This window comes from Triturus cristatus, chromosome 12, assembly GCF_964204655.1.
Source record: "Triturus cristatus chromosome 12, aTriCri1.1, whole genome shotgun sequence".
Lineage (NCBI taxonomy): Eukaryota > Metazoa > Chordata > Amphibia > Caudata > Salamandridae > Triturus > Triturus cristatus.
Window position 1 is genome coordinate 49,030,864 of NC_140595.1, and position 18,931 is coordinate 49,049,794.

An 18,931-nucleotide genomic window follows, 5' to 3' on the forward strand; every position below is an offset into this window, starting at 1 on the left:
CATGAAATCAAATTCAAAACTATACTGAAAAACACAGAAAAGGAAAAAGAAAACATGGTGAAAACTACAACTGGAAAACATCAGGAAAATGAAAGGGAAAAATATAAGAGTAGTAGAAAATAGAAATTTCCGGTATTTTCTATGTCATTTGTATAACAACTTAGATTACAACAAATCGTCTGGAAAACAAATACATAAGCAAAAGAAAAATTTTATTTTAAGAAATTGGACATAGGCAAAAACCAACCAAAGTAAAGGTACACTGATAAAAGCAACATTTTGTTTACGAATATGATTCTTCACCAAAATCTCTCTTTCAGAAAACAAACATTGTGGTCAGAAATAAGTCTAAATAAAAGGTTTGAATATATTATTGCATGTACAACAAGCCTTCCTGACCTCAAGGAAGTCTTTCTGCTAAATCCTGAAACTTTGCTAATGCTGACCCGAAAGCACGCTGAAATTGGTTTAATCACCGGCACCTCTCTGATATTAGTACAAAGGTTGAGGCTATGATAGAAATGTCTGCTGGGGGGACCTCACTGTGTAAATATAGGGCTCACCCTGCTATTCTCAAGGCTGCCTCGAAAACACATCTGAAAGAAGACCTCTGAACCTAAGCAGACTGGCCTAGAGCTAACCAGTGAGGTCACAAACTGGCCTTCCAGCTCTACAAGGGTAATAGCACTGGGGTACTCCGCCACACGTCAAGAGTCCCAGCCGCACTGGCCTTTCAGAAATAAAAATGGCTTGCATGGAAAGCTGGCTTTCTTTTAGAGTGATATGTGACTGATTCAGAGCAGGTCAGGTTAAATGGCACTCAATTATATCAATAAACTATAATCATATTTATTTAAAACATTCTATAAACTGAACTGACTGCAAAAGGAGTTAATATTAACTAATAAGGACGATATGGTACTCACTTTACGGATAACAGAAGGATGACAGTTTGAGTAAGTCTTGTCAGGGCTGAAACCCTTGACCTGAAAATCACACACAGATCTCTGCAGTCGGTTGTCAACTCACTGAGCTACCTTACCGTGTACATGGGAGAGTTCAGTTGTCGGCCCTCGCAGTCTCCACAGCCTGCAACCAGAACTGCACTAAACGCCTGGGACAGAAGCTGGATGAAACTTCCGACGCTTGGTGAGGATCTGGGCGCTAGGCTCAACACAGGCACTGCGTTTCCGACGCCAAAGTACACACTGTGCGGTAGAGTTTAAACTCCAAATAGATCAGAAGTAGTGCAGAGGGTTGCAACACCCGCTCCCGCCAGCTGATTGGCTGCCGCCGGCGTGGCGCCCAATGTCCTCGCGCCTGAGAGCGGAGGTAGTGGGCCACGCGAGGCTGAGCTGGACTGCGCACGCGCAGGAAACATGCACATAGATTCATGCCTCGAGGTGGGCAGGAAAGGCCAGGGTCCAAGGTTTACACACTAGGATATCAGCCTGACCTTTAACACAGTTACAGTCAAATTGTCCTCTTTCCTTCTGGGACACCGTCGAAAACATATTTATGGAGGACATAAAACTCTGCGCATCAGGTGCGTCAATAACAGTGTCATTAAAGCACACTACCGTGTGTGGCTGGAGAAAAATCCCCAAAACCCCACAATGGAAAGAAATACAAGCAACCTCCATGTGGGTATATTTTTAGGCCCCACTTGGGTCTGAGGCTTGTCACTGAGCTGCTACAGTGATGTTTCCAGCTCCTCTGATTGTTCCCCTGACAGCCACAGTGCCCCTTTCCCACCGCTGCATTCATCGGACCCTGGCAGTTCTGCTCACCGCCTGAGCAGGCTTTCTTCAGATTTGGGAGTTCTTCATACACCTCTAGGTGACCCTTGTAAACTGAATTTCTCCCTTTATCTTCCTTGGGCTGCCGTTCCAGACTGGGGCGGTTCTCCAGGCTGCCCCAGCGGTCCCTTCCATGTGGGTCTGCCCTCTCCTGACCCGCGCAGTTCTGCGGCCTTCTTTGGTGAAACCCTACAGATTGCTACGGTGTCCCCTTCTTCCTGGATCTGCATTATGTTGACTCGGGAATCGAATATGGCCGCAGAGGGCTCTAACCAGATACTAGCATGGGATGCATTTGCAAGGGATCGTACCAACAAGCATCCAGTCAGTCGAGTGAATAAGGGAGCCCACCTTGAGCGCCATAAAAGTATGGTTTATGCCACGATCCGTCTGCCTGATCCATTGTAGGCCAAGATTCATTGTAGGCAGACGTCTTAGGCAACTACGACCAACCCATGTGGATGAGAACCTGCTAAAAAGTCTGCGTAAGAAGAGAAGACTACTAAAAAGGGAGCTATGCGCCTTTAAAAAACCCAAACAGGAAGTGCTCTGGGCCCAACTGTTATATGGCTCAAAGTCAAACGACTCAAAAATGTTTGGAAACTGAACAACATTGAAAAAGGCCCACAAAGCACACATAAGCAAAGGTGACTGGGTAGGACACTTGAAGTCTCATTTTAAAGGAAGTAGCCATGATGCAACCAGTCTAGATCAGTCTCAAAGGGACAACTGGGCTGCCAATTCTTGGGCATATCCACCCGCGGAGATAACTAAGATCGTTAAAAAATCACGGTCCAACTGAGCCCCTGGCCAAATTGGGTTACAACATGCACTCTTTAAACACCCGACTGCGAGATGGGCAATCTTTCTGGCAGCGATGTTTAATCTCATTCCGGCAAAAGAAGTCACCTCCGGAAGTTGGAAAGTTCGATAATCCACCCCATCTTTAAGGGAGGTGCTGCGTCTTCACCAAGCAATTATCACTCATTTGCACTTTTGGATCCAGAAGCATGGGCATCAGACACTGGCAGACTCCCACCTAATCAAACCGGTTTTACAAAGAGCCATGATGTCATGTCTCTCTGAAGGATACAGGACTGTGTCCCACAATCAGTATGATGTCCTATATGTGAATGTTTCATTGAAGAATTAAAACGGATTGTCCGGCTGGACATCCCCCAATATAGTATCGATTCTGGTCTATATTTATTCCATTTGTATCCTGAATGTTCTAAGGACCATTGTTTCTTGTAAATTACAAAGAGCCAAGGCACATTAACAAACCTCTTGGCAGTGGGGCTGATCCTCAGTACGGCCAAGGCTAGAGGCACTCCTCTTTATATGTGCGGTGTTGATTTCAAGGCAGCCTTTGACTGTGTCCCTCCCGGCAGGTTATGGGCAAAACTTCAACAGTGGAGAATACCGTCCAACATCTGGAGAGTCATCGGGCTGCTATATTCAGACACGAGGGTTAAGATTAAGATCGGGGATGGCACCCACTTGTCAAGGGAAGTGAAGTCATCAACCGGACTAAACCAAGGTTGCGTTTTAGCACCTCTTCTCTTCCACTTATATATTGCAGACCTCTCCGTAGAATTGGATGGCCAGACATCCCACACCCGAGCCTTGGTGGCCAGCAACTGTCAAATATTCTGAATGCACACGATCTGCTACTGCGTAGCAACACCAGACTAGGTCTACAGAGCTTATTGAACTGCCTTGGATTATATGCAGAGGACAACGAGCTGGAAATAAATCGTAAAAAGACAAAAGCGATCTCACTAAATCACTGAATTTTTAATCAACGCAGGTGGCACATTAGGGAAAACGCAATTGAAGAATCACCTGCATACAGGTGCTTAGGAGTTAAGATAGAGGCAAGAGCTACGTATGCACCACACAGAGAGGCGATAAAGGGAAATGCAGGCATTGAATCATGCCTTTACAACGTTGGCAAGATCCATTCGGGGGCATCATCTTTTTGCTCTGTCAAGATCAGTTTGAACATTTTTAGAGACCCCCTAAGCACTGTCTCCATAGAAATACACTTATTTGACCAGTTTGTGTCTGCCATACCTTCCATACTGCCTCTTTATCAAAGTGGCAGTTATAATTGATGTAAAAACCACTTACTATAAATGCCATGTATGGACTTTCTATACCCATTTCAGGAGCATTTTTGCACACAATTAGAACTACTGTGGTTTTGGGTTGGGAAAAGTGTGTAAATGGGCAAGTTGCCGGTTTTGTGCACAGCATTTCCCCATACACATTTTTGCTTGCACAATTGCCAACACGGACGTGGGGAAAATTGGGTCAGCGAAAATTGAGGATTGGTGGTAAAGGGCACAACTTGTAAAACTGGTGGTAAGCGAAAACTGGGCATGAAATCCGCATGCATGTGGTTTTTCACTTTGTCCCTATCTCAGAGAGAGGACTTTTTGTAGAAGGTTCAATGAAAGCCTGCAAAGCATCTGGGGCTATGACCTTTGATGAAACTGGTGCCCCATTTGATTGGCCCTTCCTCTCTTCTAGTGCTACCAGTTTTAGATAAAACAAATTCCCACTTTCAGCAAGTAGGTGGTGTTAGTCTGGAATTCTGGAGAATCTCAGCTGCACCAGCACAGAGGAACATCTGACCAGAAAGTTGCTGTTTTACCCAAGTCTGAGAACAAGCTGCAGGAAGTTCTGTTGCTGTCCCCTACTCTGAACGAAGAGAAACCTGCACTACCTGATGCGGAAATTAGCTGGCCCCTGACCCAGAAAACAAAACCCACCTTCAGGAACCAAGCGGGCCAGGAGATGTTGCAGTCCAGTTGACTACTAAGTAAGGTAGTTCAGGACCTAAGGAGATAGTAACAGAGGAAGCAAAGTCTTTAGACAAGCCTCCCTCAGAACAGGTCTTGTGCAGTAGCGGCTGCTACCAAACCCAGGTGGTAGGGCAGGGGCTGGGGGACGGGACAAAAAGTTTTTTTTTTTTTTTAAATGAAACACTTACCTGTGACAGACGGGCGGACGGCTGCCGCGTCTCCCCTGACCTCTTATTCCTGACTCCGGTGCTGCAGCAGGATGTAGGAAGCAACAGGAAGCACCCGGCTCCCAGCCTCCCTCAGGCAGCCAATCACAACGCTGCAATGCAGTGTTGTGATTGTTATGAGCGCAGTGGATCGGCGTTTAGCCAGGGAATGGGGCCAGGGAATGTTCTCCACGCAGGCTGTAATGTAACCTGCACGGAGAAGATGCGAAGTGCGCATGACTGTTTTGGGCGGCCTGATAAGGCCGGCCAAACAGTCATGTGCATTTAGGAGTGGGCAAACCACTGCTCCCCTGCTCCGCTGTCGTTGGAGTAGCACCGTCCCAAACGCAAAGCTACAGCAGAAGGAAACATAAAAAGATAATAATGCGAGGTATTATCATTTTTTGTTTCCTTTGCTTCACTGCTGCGAAGCAGTAGGGCAACGTTCCTCCGCCTTAACAGAGGAGCCACCACTGGTCTTGTGTCATGATTTGTCACGACAAGTCTGATGGGTATACACAGTGCTTTGGTCTCAACTGGGGTGACCTCCCCACCAGGGAATTGATTGGCATAAACTGTTCCTTCTGAGACTCAGCACTCTTCCAAAATTGTTAATTATGATGAATACATTTCCAAAGTGTAAAATGGACTGGAAAAGCATTCAATAACTGTTGACATTTACTGCACTACAAGAGTAGCTGACATGTGTTTAATTCTGTATGTCCTTAAGCTTTCTAAGGCAAAAGTGCTCATAGGGGATTGTTGATTCGTATGAAATTGATATATAAAGAGCAGTTGAGAAGAATATTAAGTCTTGAGAGCCACTGTTTATAACCGGAGGAGATAATCTAGGTTCACAAATGTGACGAGATTCATCTTGCATCGCCCAGGTCTGCTTGTAATTTCCATGACTCTGTGGAATCCCCATTGACCCTTTACAGTAGGAGAGAGAGGTACAGAGGAGGTGGAGAGGTGTGGCTCACTGGTTAGAGGCGGCAGATCCGTAAGCAGAGAATCGGCCAGGAACCAGGGTTCAATTCCCGACGCGGCAGGGTTGTGGACCAGGGTCAAAACGGACTCGATAATTCTCGCCTCGGTGCCTACTCTAACCAGGAACACACTTGGCAACTCTGGGCATTAAGCTTGCCTCATCTCTACAACGGCCACCCACAGATGCCGGGGATGCCTGGTTTCACCTTGGAGATACCCAGAAAAGGGACCAACTCACAGGGAAAGCCAGGACGGGTTCCCCAGCGGTCTTCAGCACCAGGATACTCCATGGAGTCACAGTGCGCTTTACAAGTACACCCACATTTACATTTACATTTACATTGAGGGTTTTTGTGTTTCACCCTAGATCTAAGGGAAGTGTCCCATTGGCTGAAGGGGGACAGTGATGCTGGAGCCTTGTGGACCATTTCTCTAACCCTATGGATCTGGAGGTATCATGGGTTCAAGGAGCAACTGGAGGTAAATGTAAATTAGAATTCTTCAGATGGTACTGGAGGGATCACTGGCTGCCCAGGTCTCATGAGTTTATCTGGCACCCTCAAATGTAGATAGCAACTTGTTGCTCACAAGGTACAATACCCTAGAATCTTGTACCCTAGGGTTCACCTGGGACTCTAGCCCATACCCAGATACAGTTGTCCCCAAGTTGTGCCTTTGATTTAGGAGACCGCAAAGAACAATAATCACTCTCCTGTTGAGCTGCGTCTACAAACTCACTTGTCATCAACCACAGAAGCCGGGTCGCCACATTAACTGGAACTTTGAATCTCGACCAGTTCACTGCCACCATAAAATCCACAATTTATTCATTGTGAAGCGCAGTTCACTGCTGCATGGTGGAAGTTTCAATGTTTAAAACATAGTTGCACTTTGTGACATACCATGCCAATTTATCGGCTGGTTGGGATCAAGCCCACCCAGATGTCCCTCAAAACACCCAGGAGATGTGGAGTTGTAGTGTACTGGATTCATTGTAACATGGATGTGGTCTATCACCTTTAAGACAACGGTAAAGTGAAAGCCGACATCTCTCAGCCTTTGCTACAGTGGTATTTTCAGTAAAGTGCCTTATTACTTAATACACATTGGATAGAAAATGGAGAAAATAAACTTTTCAATTTTCACCAATCTCTCAGTCAGGACACCAGTGTGTGCCAAAAATGATAAACAAGTTTCAACACATTCTTAAATTATCTTAACCACGATTTTAAGAAAAACCTAATCATGTGTACATACACCATGATGCCTATGGCTCAGTTTTGTGAAGAAATCGCTTGATTAAGGGCTGCTAGGTAGTATTTGAAGTGCACAAGATTACATGGACTTTCTCCCGCAAGTTATAATAGATATCATTTTTCAGCGGTTTTTTGTTTTTTTTCTTTCCTGTAATATTGTGGTTGTCTGGTATAATTGCTAATGACTTGCTTTTCCGCCTGGGTGGTAAGTGAAAGGGCCATAAACATACTAACCATTTAAAAAAATGTTTTTAATAGTTTCATCAGACATCTCTTTAGCATTAGTTGCAAATATGGATTGATCAATTTGTGATTAAAAAATCATGAAACTACCTCTTTCCAGAGGATGTTAGAGTTCTGAACAAAAAACATAAACAAAGGAAACAAGGAGTGAGAGAGGAGAGAAAGAGAGAGGGGTGAGAGATGGAAGACAGAGAGAGAAGGGAAGAGAATGTGAGAAAGAGAGAGATATCTCTATTTTATCAAAATTGGATGAGAAGTAGCTCTGGAATGGGCAGACACATGCCGGCGCCAGGTTTATGCTCCTAGTGTGATACCAATCAGTTGTGCAATGTTCCCAGATTGGAAATGACTTAATTTGAATTATTTTATTACCACTCTCTATCGGTGCCCCTCTGCACTTGGTACAAAGGTGGGTCATGATGCGTTATCAGGTGCTGTGTCTGAGTAATCAGAGTCGCGCCTCTGAGCTGATCAAAGATGGCGGCCAGAGCTGAGGGATGGAGCATGAAGGGATATGGGCGGGAGGGAGAGTGAGCAAAAAGAAATATAGTAGGGAACAAGAAAAGAAGGGCGGAATGGAGGCACTAGGAGAAGAGAGTTTGAAGGGCGTGGGCAGTGCGTAATTTGTAAAACAATAAGTGCCAGGGCCCTCGTCAGGAGGGTACACCGGTTTGTACCACCTATTGCCATAGCTGCCAATGACAGTACTTACACAACTACTAACCATCACACTGCTACAAGTGGGGCAATTTAGACTGGTCAAGGCCCCCAAAGCTACATTAATGGCTTGGGAGGCAGGTATTAGTTGTTTTAATGTCTATTTGCTTAATAAACAACTGTTGTGGTCATCTCTATATTACACCAACAGCATCACCATGTGGTAGCTGTCATAAGTCCTGGTGTTGTCAATTAAGTACGGTGCCAAGCACCGGAAACCACCGGCGCAAATTAAGCACCGTATTTGGGTGGGGTAAAGATTGTGGAGAGGGAGGAGAAGGAAGAAAGCAAAGCAGAAAGGTAGGAATATGATGGGGAAGGGAAGCGAGGGATAAAGGAACAAAGAAAGAGAGGTGGCAGGATAATAGAACGTGAGATGGGGAATGGGAGCAGGAGCATGGATGGAAGGATGGATGGATGAGATGAAGGAAGAAGGGGATTACGGATTGGAGGATGGATAAATGAGTTAAAGGGTAGAGAGAGGGAAGGAGTGATTGAATAAATGAATAAGGGTAGGTTGTTTCTGCCAAACAAACTATGCCTGAAAGCATAACATGACAGCAGTGCTGCCCGTTAACAATTAACTTCCCACTAATGGTTGATTCTCCATATTTCTTATCACATATCCAAGATAAAGGACTTAAATGGCTCTTGTTGGGAGTGTAAACTTCAAGCTGCAGTTGATGTGTTAAGACTGTCACATGACCTGCGCTCAAGTCATGTGATAAGTCCAGTGCTTTAAATGGGCTGGTACTGTCCACTACTGAATACCTGCACTTCTTTAATTTGAAATGGAGAGTATTTGCACTTCTCAGCACTAATGCCATACATTTAATGGGGGCGTTTCGGCACTTTTCAGAAGCGAACAGGTACTATGAGATAGTGAGTACCTGTATGCCATGTCAATGGAGATCTCCAATTCAATGTTATGTACTTTTGGAAAACCTGAAGACCAAATAATAGGCACCCATGTTGTTGAGGCACACACAGCATTCTATTTTTTTCTTTTTCAGATACAAGCACCCAAGATGGGGAGTATTTAGAAAAACCCAAAAAAACGGCAGCCCTCATAAGAAGGGAACAAAACACTGTGATACAGCCTCCACATAGTCATTGTAAAATACAATATTGCCCAACGAAAAAATATTATTCCATTTAGCAGGTCTGGTTTCAAGTTTCTTTATTCAACATCTTCTTTAAAACCAACGTAGCCAACGCGTTTCGTCCCTAAGGACTTCTTCAGGGCTACAAATAAGTACACATAATATACATTATATTTACAAAAATATTCACAATTGTATTCACAATTATATATACAATCTAAAAAGGGCTGTTTATATATATACACACATTAGACAAACATTCTATACAACAAATATCTAAACAAAACAACAACCCGTATTTAGCAACTTCATTATACACATTTTGTATTAAGGATGAGAGATGGACATCATTGCGTCTAAACCTGCTGAACCAGTGACTGTCAGGTACCATATACAATATAGATCACACTTAAATGTCACTTCCTCTGATGTTTTTTTTCTTTCTTTTCTTAGGAATCTATATACTCCATTTATGGTCATTATCTCAAACTTGACACAGATGGGGCAAGAATTTTCCAATAGTTGCCATAGACTTCAGCACTGAAGGAGTACAAGAAAAAGCCCCTTATATTTCAATCTTGGTAAGACTGCGTTTTTGTATTTGGTTAAAAATATGTTAGTCCCCATGTGTAACCAAAGATACATTTATACTCAATCATGATTTGCTCTGACTTTTATAGTAAACTATTGGAAAATGCTTGCCCCATCTGTGTCAAGTTTGAGATAATGACCATAAATGGAGTATATAGATTCCTAAGAAAAGAAAAAAAACAACAGAGGAAGTTTGTATATATAATTGTGAATACAATTGTGAATACTTTTGTAAATATAATGTATATTATGTGTACTTATTTGTAGCCCTGAAGAAGTTGTTAGGGACGAAACGCATTGGCTACGTTGGTTTTAAAGAAGAAGTTAAATAAAGAAACTTGAAACCAGACCTGCTGAATGGAATAATATTTTTTAGTCGGGCAATATTGTATTTTACAATGACTATGTGGAGTGCTGGATCACAGTGTTTTGTTTATGATTTATAGGATCTTAGATCCTAGGAGGTTTAGAGGTATTGACCTCAGATCCTTGGCACCCAAAAAGGTAGGACCGACTATAACCCTACTGAATGATAGGTGCAGTCACCATTGCCTCATACCTCGTTCTCTTTGTGCATGGTCTCCTACGAAGGGAGTCTTCTCCTTGCCTTGCATGCCAGAACTGGACATTGAAAATATGAATCAGTAGGGAGGGCCTATACAGGTGAATTCCCTGATTCAGAAAAGATATCTGCCTTGTGTTTGAAGACCCAGCACCAATGTCTGACCACTGGTACAGCCAGCACGGGCTCCACGCTCAGCTGTTCGACTACGTCTAAACAAGGCTGAAGAACCACAAGGTTAGAGAGGTACTAGCCCTTCTGATGTAGGGTTAGTCTATGTTCAACCAAATCCTAAAATGTTTTGTTTACATATTTTCAAAATTGCATTTACTGTTCAATCCACCCATGTTTTCTTTTTTTTCTAGCATAATTTGCCAGGGGTTATCCTGCATGGTTCGTTTGATCTCATTGTTTTCATGACCAAATAACTCTAAGACATGCAGCGTCACATACAAAGTAGTAATGAACATGGGCTTTGATAAATGTTTTGTTGCAATGAGAGTCTTTAAAACTGACACTTCCCCGCACATAGTTTTCGCACTCTCAAAGTTCCTGCTAGCTATGTGGTCCAAGAAATGTTCTCTCATCATAGCAGCACCCGGGGGTGATTGCATACTATGACTGCATACCCTGCTTGATAATCTGATTTTATCTAATGTGTATTTCATCTCCTGTGGTCTTATACATGTTTTAACCGTTTTAACTGTACTCTTTTATGACTGAAAAAATGTTGAAATAAAGATCAAATGATGATGATGAGTAATGAACAGTCCAACCCCCCCCCCCCCCCCTCCCCCCCTTCCCGGGCCTGGTCAAAAACTGAACATCTCTGGAGGCCAAAGCAATACATCAGGAGTCAGGACATTGATAGAAAAGCAAAACAGAATAACCTCAGAGGTGAACCTTTTCCAACAACCAAACTGGATTATGGAACAATATCCTACAACAAATATGTCCCGAACCATTTCTCCTACAATTCAGAAAGAACTGAAGCCCCATATGTTCGAATAATTTCTCATCCATCATCAGTGTGTATTTTTTTACTCCCTACACCCAAACAGGTCCCACTAGTACCACCTCAAGTATGGCATTTTTTAACAACATATCGTATGGTCTCCACACCACATCTACCAGTGGCGCACTCTGTTGTTTTTGGAGATCCATTTCTGATCCAGAATCTCCAATGCATACATATACACAGGGCCATAACTATGTCTGAATGCCTTTTCACGCGTACTAACAATAAAGGTATAAAGGGTTGAGTTGGTGTAGGGGCATTATATCGCGCCTTTGTGAGGTCAATTAAAAAGTTATTTTCTTAATGTAATCTTGGCTTTGGTATTCCACAAGACCAGCCTTTCTCCGGCGTTATCAACATCCCAGATACCACTGTTAAAAATAAGGCAACGTCATAACTAGAAAACCCAAGAAGCAAGTTGGTTCCTAATAGCAAGACATGGTTTTCAAAGCCTTGTTCCTTCAGGCCTGAAACTTTTGTTGAAGCCTGATTTTCTAAAATAAGCAACAGTCAGCAAATAGTTTTAGTTCTGATATTAACCCAACAATCGGTTTATCAAACAGACTGTCCCAAGAGACAGTAACTTTGAAGGAATCTACATTTACCTAGAAACAAATGCTCACCATTAGCTGATTTATAGGCCTGTGGTGAAACCTACAGACACTCACGTTTTCACAGTCCTGATACACAAATATCTTGTCATGTCAATTTAGGTCTCAGCTGTTCCTCTGGAAAGACGTTATGCGTTATTATGTACCCAAAACTGACTTCAGAAGAACTGGGCAAACCTAGGTATAGCCTCACAAGGATGGAGGTAATGCTCCTGTAACGGTCTCCAGTACACCACTCCGGCATTCTACATGCTGCAAAACATTCTGCTGAAGAAGGCTGGCCACATCACCCCAATGTTGAAAGGAACATACTGGCCCACCCCCATGGCCCCTTCATCTTTAAGACCATATGCAGCTGCCACCGTCCATCGGCCAGCCCAGGGTATATAACACCAACCCCATGCCGGGCATCTTGATCTAGCTCTGGCGAGGCTCAAATTGGTCCCTCTATTTCGTTCAAGAGGATCTCATGATGTTTTAAATAGAATTGCCATTTTAAAACTAATCAGCACTTTGCCCAACTAGATGCACTTGCAATCAAAGCACACAGAAGGAGTCAAACACAACCCGACCTCTCCAGGCACCAAAATCCCAGTAGTCACCTGGGCTAGTGAACTCTTAGAAACTCAGGTATGGCTGAGCAAGGACGCATTTTTAAATTGGAGCATAGTCCAATCCAAGTCCACTTCTCTCCACGGAGATATTGCCAACCAAAAAGCAGCCTCCGGCGAAGGGACTTCTAGGGGAGCAATAGGTCCCTCAGAACAGGAGGCTATCCAGTCAGTCAAATTAGTCCACCAAACAAACACATGGACCACTCTGGTCCACACGAGCAAACTAGCGAACAGCAGCCTATTTTGGGCTGAAATCAATAAATTGGTGAATGGGAGCCATCGTTATCACAATGCTGGCATAACAGAAGCAGAGTCGATTGGACATATAACATCTGTTTATGTAACCGACATAACTGTTGACCCCCTGCACACAGATCTAGCACAGCCAGGGTCCTCTGCTTGCCCCACTTCAACAGAGGGAACAACATCTTCCAATCCAGATGAACCATGGCCGAAGAAGTCACAGGTTTGGCACTCTCTTAAGCATCTTGGATTAAAGGGCGCCCCAGGTCCTAATGGGCTCCCAAATGCTCTATTCAAGCATGACCAACAGCTTTGGGCCACCCATCTGACCCCAAGATGTAATTACTGCTTCCAAACCAATGTCATACCTTCTTCCTGGCGAGGCGGCACTCTGCATCCAATTTACAAATCCGGCCCGCAGCCTAATCCAGCTAACTATATACTGATCACCTTAATTGATGTTGATGAAAATATTTGTGGCTTAAATCTCTTGACAGATCTGGAAGCTTGTGTTAACTCAGCTAACATCATTCCAGTGAGGCAGACCGGCTTTAAAGCAGGTATGAGTACTACCAGTACCCTCCTTGCTGTCAGCCTCATCACAGAAAAAGCTAAAGTCAGAAGTTCCAAAGTTTATGTATGTTTTGCGGACCTGAAAGCAGCATTTGATTGAGTCCCAAGGGACCGACTTTGGGCCAAGATGAGCAACTGGGGAGTGCCTCCTAAATTATCTCGGAGCCATCATAAATCTGTGTTTGGATACCTGGTCCAAATCAAAATCAGCAACGGCTCTAACATCACTCATAAAAGCTTGACGCATATTGGGCTAAAACAGGGGTGTGTAATAGCCCCGTGTCTATTTAATATGTGCACGGCTGACCTAGACATCCATCTTTATGAAGTTCCATGTGACCTCCCTAAAATAGCAAATGAACCTTTAAGATGCCTTAAATACGCCAATGACATTGTTTTACTGAGTCAAACCCCAATTGGTCTTCAGCGTTTAATCACCAAACTGGAACAGTACATTCAACAGTGAGGACTATAATTAAACCACAAAAAAACTAAAGTGGTCTGCTTTTCTTCATCATATAGGTCCTCTTTTCCAATCTTCAGGTGGATAGTCCTTGATAAACTATTGGTACTAGAGAAAGCCTACAAAAATCTTGGGGTGCTAATGGATGCTCAAACTTCATTCAGAGAACATCTAACGCTCAGAAGAGCCAGAGCAAATAAATTACAGTTTGCATTCAAAATACTGCAAAAAAAAGATCGGCAGCACGTCTCAGCACCACTTGCTCCAAGTCATCTTTGGAGCAAACTTTTTACCATCACTAACATATGGATCCGAATTAATGAAGGGAAATGACGCAGCCACTCAATGGGCCAGATGTACGACCATAGCATTTTGTGACTTGCATATTGCGCTCAATTGCGAGTCACAATTTGTGAGTCGCAAAATACTATGTACAACAGTGTCTGAGACACTGTTTGCGATTCTCAATGGGGTCGTAAATTGCATGCCTCATGAATATCAATGAGGAATTCGCAATTTACGACCCAATTGGGAATGGCTTGCCCTCCCAGGTAGGGTGGCCTGCTGGGATCAGCAGACCTCCATGTCTAAATAAAGTAGTTTTTTTTAATAATGCAGCATGTTTTCCTTAAAGGAAAACAGGATGTATTTAAAAAAAATTAATAAAATGAAACGTTATCGTTTCATTTTTTAAGGGCAGGTAGTGGTCCCTTTTCATTTGCAAGTGCTTTAACACCCTTCAGAGAAGGGTGGTAAACTGCGACTGTTTTGCAACTGCGGTCGCAAAACAGTCTTACATTGGGTTCAGGCTCGCTATTAGGAAGGGCTGCCCTTGGAACGCCCCTTCCTAATAGCGAGTCGCTAATCCTATTTAGTGAGTCTCAAAAAGTCGCTAATCCTATTTAGTGAGTCGCAAAAAAATTCCAACTCGCTAAATAGGATTAGTACACGGCTCATATGTATTTTGCATGTGCAAACGGGTTGCAAACCCATTTGCGCATTGAAAAGAGGGTCGTACAACTGGCCCTAAATCTGCTGCAATCAATGCTCTTCAAACGCCTTTTTCATTTGCCACAATAGATAACCCAAGTACAAATCAGACTGGAATTTGGTTTGCTCCACCAAGGTCCGGTCAGAAGTGGAGTTAAATTTTGCTGGAAGTTAAGAGCATTTCCCTAAGCCTCGCTTGCTGCCAGGTGCCGGGCGGAAATGGAGAGGCAGCAACCTGGAAAATTCTCTTGGCCAACGGTGTTGCAAACGGCCCTTCACAAACTGAGCCTCGCTAAAGACTGGTCCTCCAAATGGGAATGTAGCACCTTCAAAACATCCACCAATAGGGCCACAAATCAACTCTCGTGGATCACCGACAAAGCAGTGTTTGCCCAGAAAATTTTTACATGGGCAGTGCTGCCGTCATATTCTGCACGGTCTCCACAACCATACTTGACAACTCATATCACAGCATCCATTCAACATGCACTTTTATTAATTTGTTTGGGGCCCTTTCTTTTTGAGGACTATATGCCCTCCTGGAAGCAGTCTTGGCCGGACACTCAATGCCACTTCTGCGGCTATAGCCAAGAAAGCATACTTCCGCTGCTGTGTACATGTTCCCAACTTTTATCCCCCTGGCAAAAACTGTTACGTCCAGCTCTAAGGGCCTAGAAAATTAGGTCTTGTCATCCCACAGTAATATCTTGCTGCGAGTAAGTAAGCTACTACAATATCTGCTAGCCCATTGCTGTGCAGCTACAGTTTTGTACCAAAGTTGAATTGATTCCATTATGGCTTTGCATACTATAACAGGCTCTTGAATGATAATATTTGTTTTAGTTCTGTAAAAGAATTGTGACTGAATATTTACCTAAATTATAGTAGCATCAAAAAAGTATTTAACATAGCAACTCTTCACATTTCCGTTTCTGGGTCTTTTGCACATTTCCTAAATTTAGCATGATTAATTACTTGTGGATAGTTTCAATTCGATTTCAAACATGATTTGGCAATCATTTTAAAAGAAAACTATCACAATTTTAGTCTTTGTATTTTTTCTTCTTTGTTTGTTTATTGTGCTTTAATGAGTTTTATATGTGCTTGTAACGGTTTTAATTAACTTTGCATGATAATAAATAAATGAAATGAAATAGCCCTGTTACTCTGGATGAGAAATTAAACACCTAAGATGGGCATTGCCGAACCAGTGCATCTGAATGCAAGGTTTAATCGATGCATCATCTGAATGCAATATTTAATCATTGTATCATCTCAATGCAATATTTAATTAATGTATCATCTCAATGCAATATTTAATTAAAGTATCATCTCACTGCACAATTTAATCAATGTATTATCTCAACACAATATTTAATCAATGTATCATCTAAAAGCAAAGTTTAATCACTGTATCATCTCAATGCAAAGTTTAATCAATGTATCATCCTAATTCAATATTTAATCAATGTATCATCTCAATGCAAAGTTTAATCAATGTATCATCCTAATGCAATATTTAATCAATGTATCATCTCAATGCAAAGTTTAATTAATGTATCATCTCAACGCAAAGTTTAATCAATGTATCATCTCCAAGCAATATTTAATCAATGTATCATCCTCATGCAAATTTTAATCAATGTATCATCTCAATGCAATATTTAATCAATGTGTCATCTCAATGAAAAGTTTAATCAATGTATCATCTCAATGCCTGATTTAATCAATGCATCATCTCAATGCAATATTTAGTCATTGTGTCATCTCAATGCAAAGTTTAATCAATGTATCATCTCAATGCAATATTTAATTAATGTTTCATCTCAATGCAAAGTGTAATCAATGTATCATCTCAATGCAATAATTAATTAATGTATCATCTCAATGCAAAGTTTAATCAATGTATCATCTCAATGCATGATTTAACCAATTTATCATCTCAATGCAATATTTAATAAATGCACCATCTCTATGCAATATGCAATCAATGTATCATCTCAATGCAATATTTAATAAATGCACCATCTCTATGCAATATGCAATCAATTTATCATCTCAATGCAATATTTAATAAATGCACCATCTCTATGCAATATGCAATCAATGTATCATCTCAATGCAATATTTAATAAATGCACCATCTCTATGCAATATGCAATCAATGTATCATCTCAATGCAATATGCAATCAATGTATCATCTCAATGCAATATTTAATTAATTTGTCATCTCAATGCAAAGTTAAATCAATGTCTCATCTCAGTGCAATATTTAATCAATGTATCATCTCAATGCAAGATCTTATCAATGTATCATCTTAATGCAATATTTAATTAATTTATCGTCTCAATGCAATATTTAATTAATGTATCATCTCAATGCAATATTTAATCAATGTATCATCTCAATGCAATATTTATTCAATTTGTCATCTCAATGCAATACTTAATTAATGTATCATCTCAATGCAAAGTTTAATCAATGTATCATCTCAATTCAAAGTTTAATCAATGTATCATCTCAACACAAAGTTTAATCAATGTATCATCTCCAAGCAATATTTAATCAATGTATTCTCCTAATGCAAAGTTTAATCAATGTATCATCTTAATGCAATATTTAATTAATTTATCGTCTCAATGCAATATTTAATTAATGTATCATCTCAATACAATATTTAATCAATGTATCATCTCAATGCAATATTTATTCAATTTGTCATCTCAATGCAATATTTAATTAATGTATCATCTCAATGCAATATTTAATCAATGTATCATCTCAATGCAATATTTATTCAATTTGTCATCTCAATGCTAAGTTAAATCAAGTATCATCTCAGTGCAATATTTAATCAATGTATCATCTCAATGCAATATTTAATCAATGTATCATCTCAATGCAATACTTAATTAATGTATCATCTCAATGCAAAGTTTAATCAATTCGCTTTGGCCTCAATGGTCCTGTCCTCAAATGGTTTGCCTCCTTTCTCCAACACAGAACTCAACAAATCAAAATTCACGACTGCCTCTCAAACCCTAAACCTGTCTCCCTAGGTAAACCCACGGATCTATTCTCTCTTCAACCTCTTTATGGAACCCCTTTAACCTCATCCTAAAACAAGCTGGAATCAGCTACCACCGCTATGCCGAGGACACTCAACTTTACTATAAGATTAAATCCCACTCTGAAGTTCTGAACCTCAACGACACCCTGACTAAGATCCAATCCTGGTTCCACTACAATCATGTCAAACTCAACCCTGAAAAAAATGAAATCATTCTCTTCTCTCCAAAAAACCACCCGCTCCCCATCCAAACTTGATTCCCCGACCTTAATACCCTCAATTGTTCGCTCTACCTATCCAACTCAGTAAAATCACCATTGACAACAGACTAACACTTAATGCCCACATAAAAAACTCGGCTAAAGGAGCACTCTTCACTCTCCATCATCTAAAGAAAATTAAACCCTTCATTCCTGCTGATGACTTCAAACCAGTTGTCCAATCACTGGTGCTCTCGAATATCGACTATGGTAACACTATCCTCTCCGGAACACCTAAATTTCACCTAGCCCCACTCAAATCTGTGCTCAACCTAGCGGCCAGGCTTATCACCGACTGCAAAAGTTTTGACCACATCTCTCCTGCCCTTAAAGCCCTCAAATGGCTTCCCGTTGAAGGCAGATCCTCCTACAAGATTGCTTCCATTACTCACAAAGCCCTTCCTCAAAACACCCCGCTGTACCTCTCAAATAAACTCAACAAAGCGGGCTGCTCCAGTCTGACTAGAATCACCAACACCCTCCTCCTAGTCCCTCCTTTGTTAAAAAAGAAAACCACACAATCTCGCTCCTTCTCCGGAAACGCCCCAAACATCTGGAATGCCCTCCCTAAAGACCTGCGATGTAACCCCTCCTACTTCAGCTTTAAAAAAGACCTCAAACTTCACCTTTTCAACAAAAATTGGGGTCCATAACCCTAGCCTCCGATGCCTCACTCTGCTTCCCCCTGTCAGGTTCCCCTCTACTGTCCTCCTGTCTCCCACCTCTACCTTTAACCTCTTTACATAATTCACTTGTGCTACTGTCTATCTTCCCCCCTAGTTCCCCTCCTTGCCTTCACCTACTTTCAAA

At 41.9% G+C, this 18,931-nt stretch overlaps 1 protein-coding gene across 2 annotated transcripts in view; it reads right to left on the bottom strand.

The window, feature by feature from the left end:
• CREB3L3 (cAMP responsive element binding protein 3 like 3) overlaps nucleotides 1–1,364 on the bottom strand; it is a 45,670-nt gene extending 44,306 nt beyond the window's left edge. The window contains exon 1 of one of the 2 annotated variants that reach the window (XM_085639527.1): nucleotides 1,043–1,364. Coding sequence is in view for 1 of the 2 variants with exons in the window: in XM_085639526.1 (XP_085495652.1) it covers nucleotides 1,043–1,051 (9 nt within the window). In the remaining variant the exon portion in view is untranslated. The remainder of the gene's footprint in view (nucleotides 1–1,042) is intronic. The other variant, XM_085639526.1, reaches the window with a different exon arrangement.
• Between the last annotated feature and the right edge of the window lie 17,567 nt (nucleotides 1,365–18,931).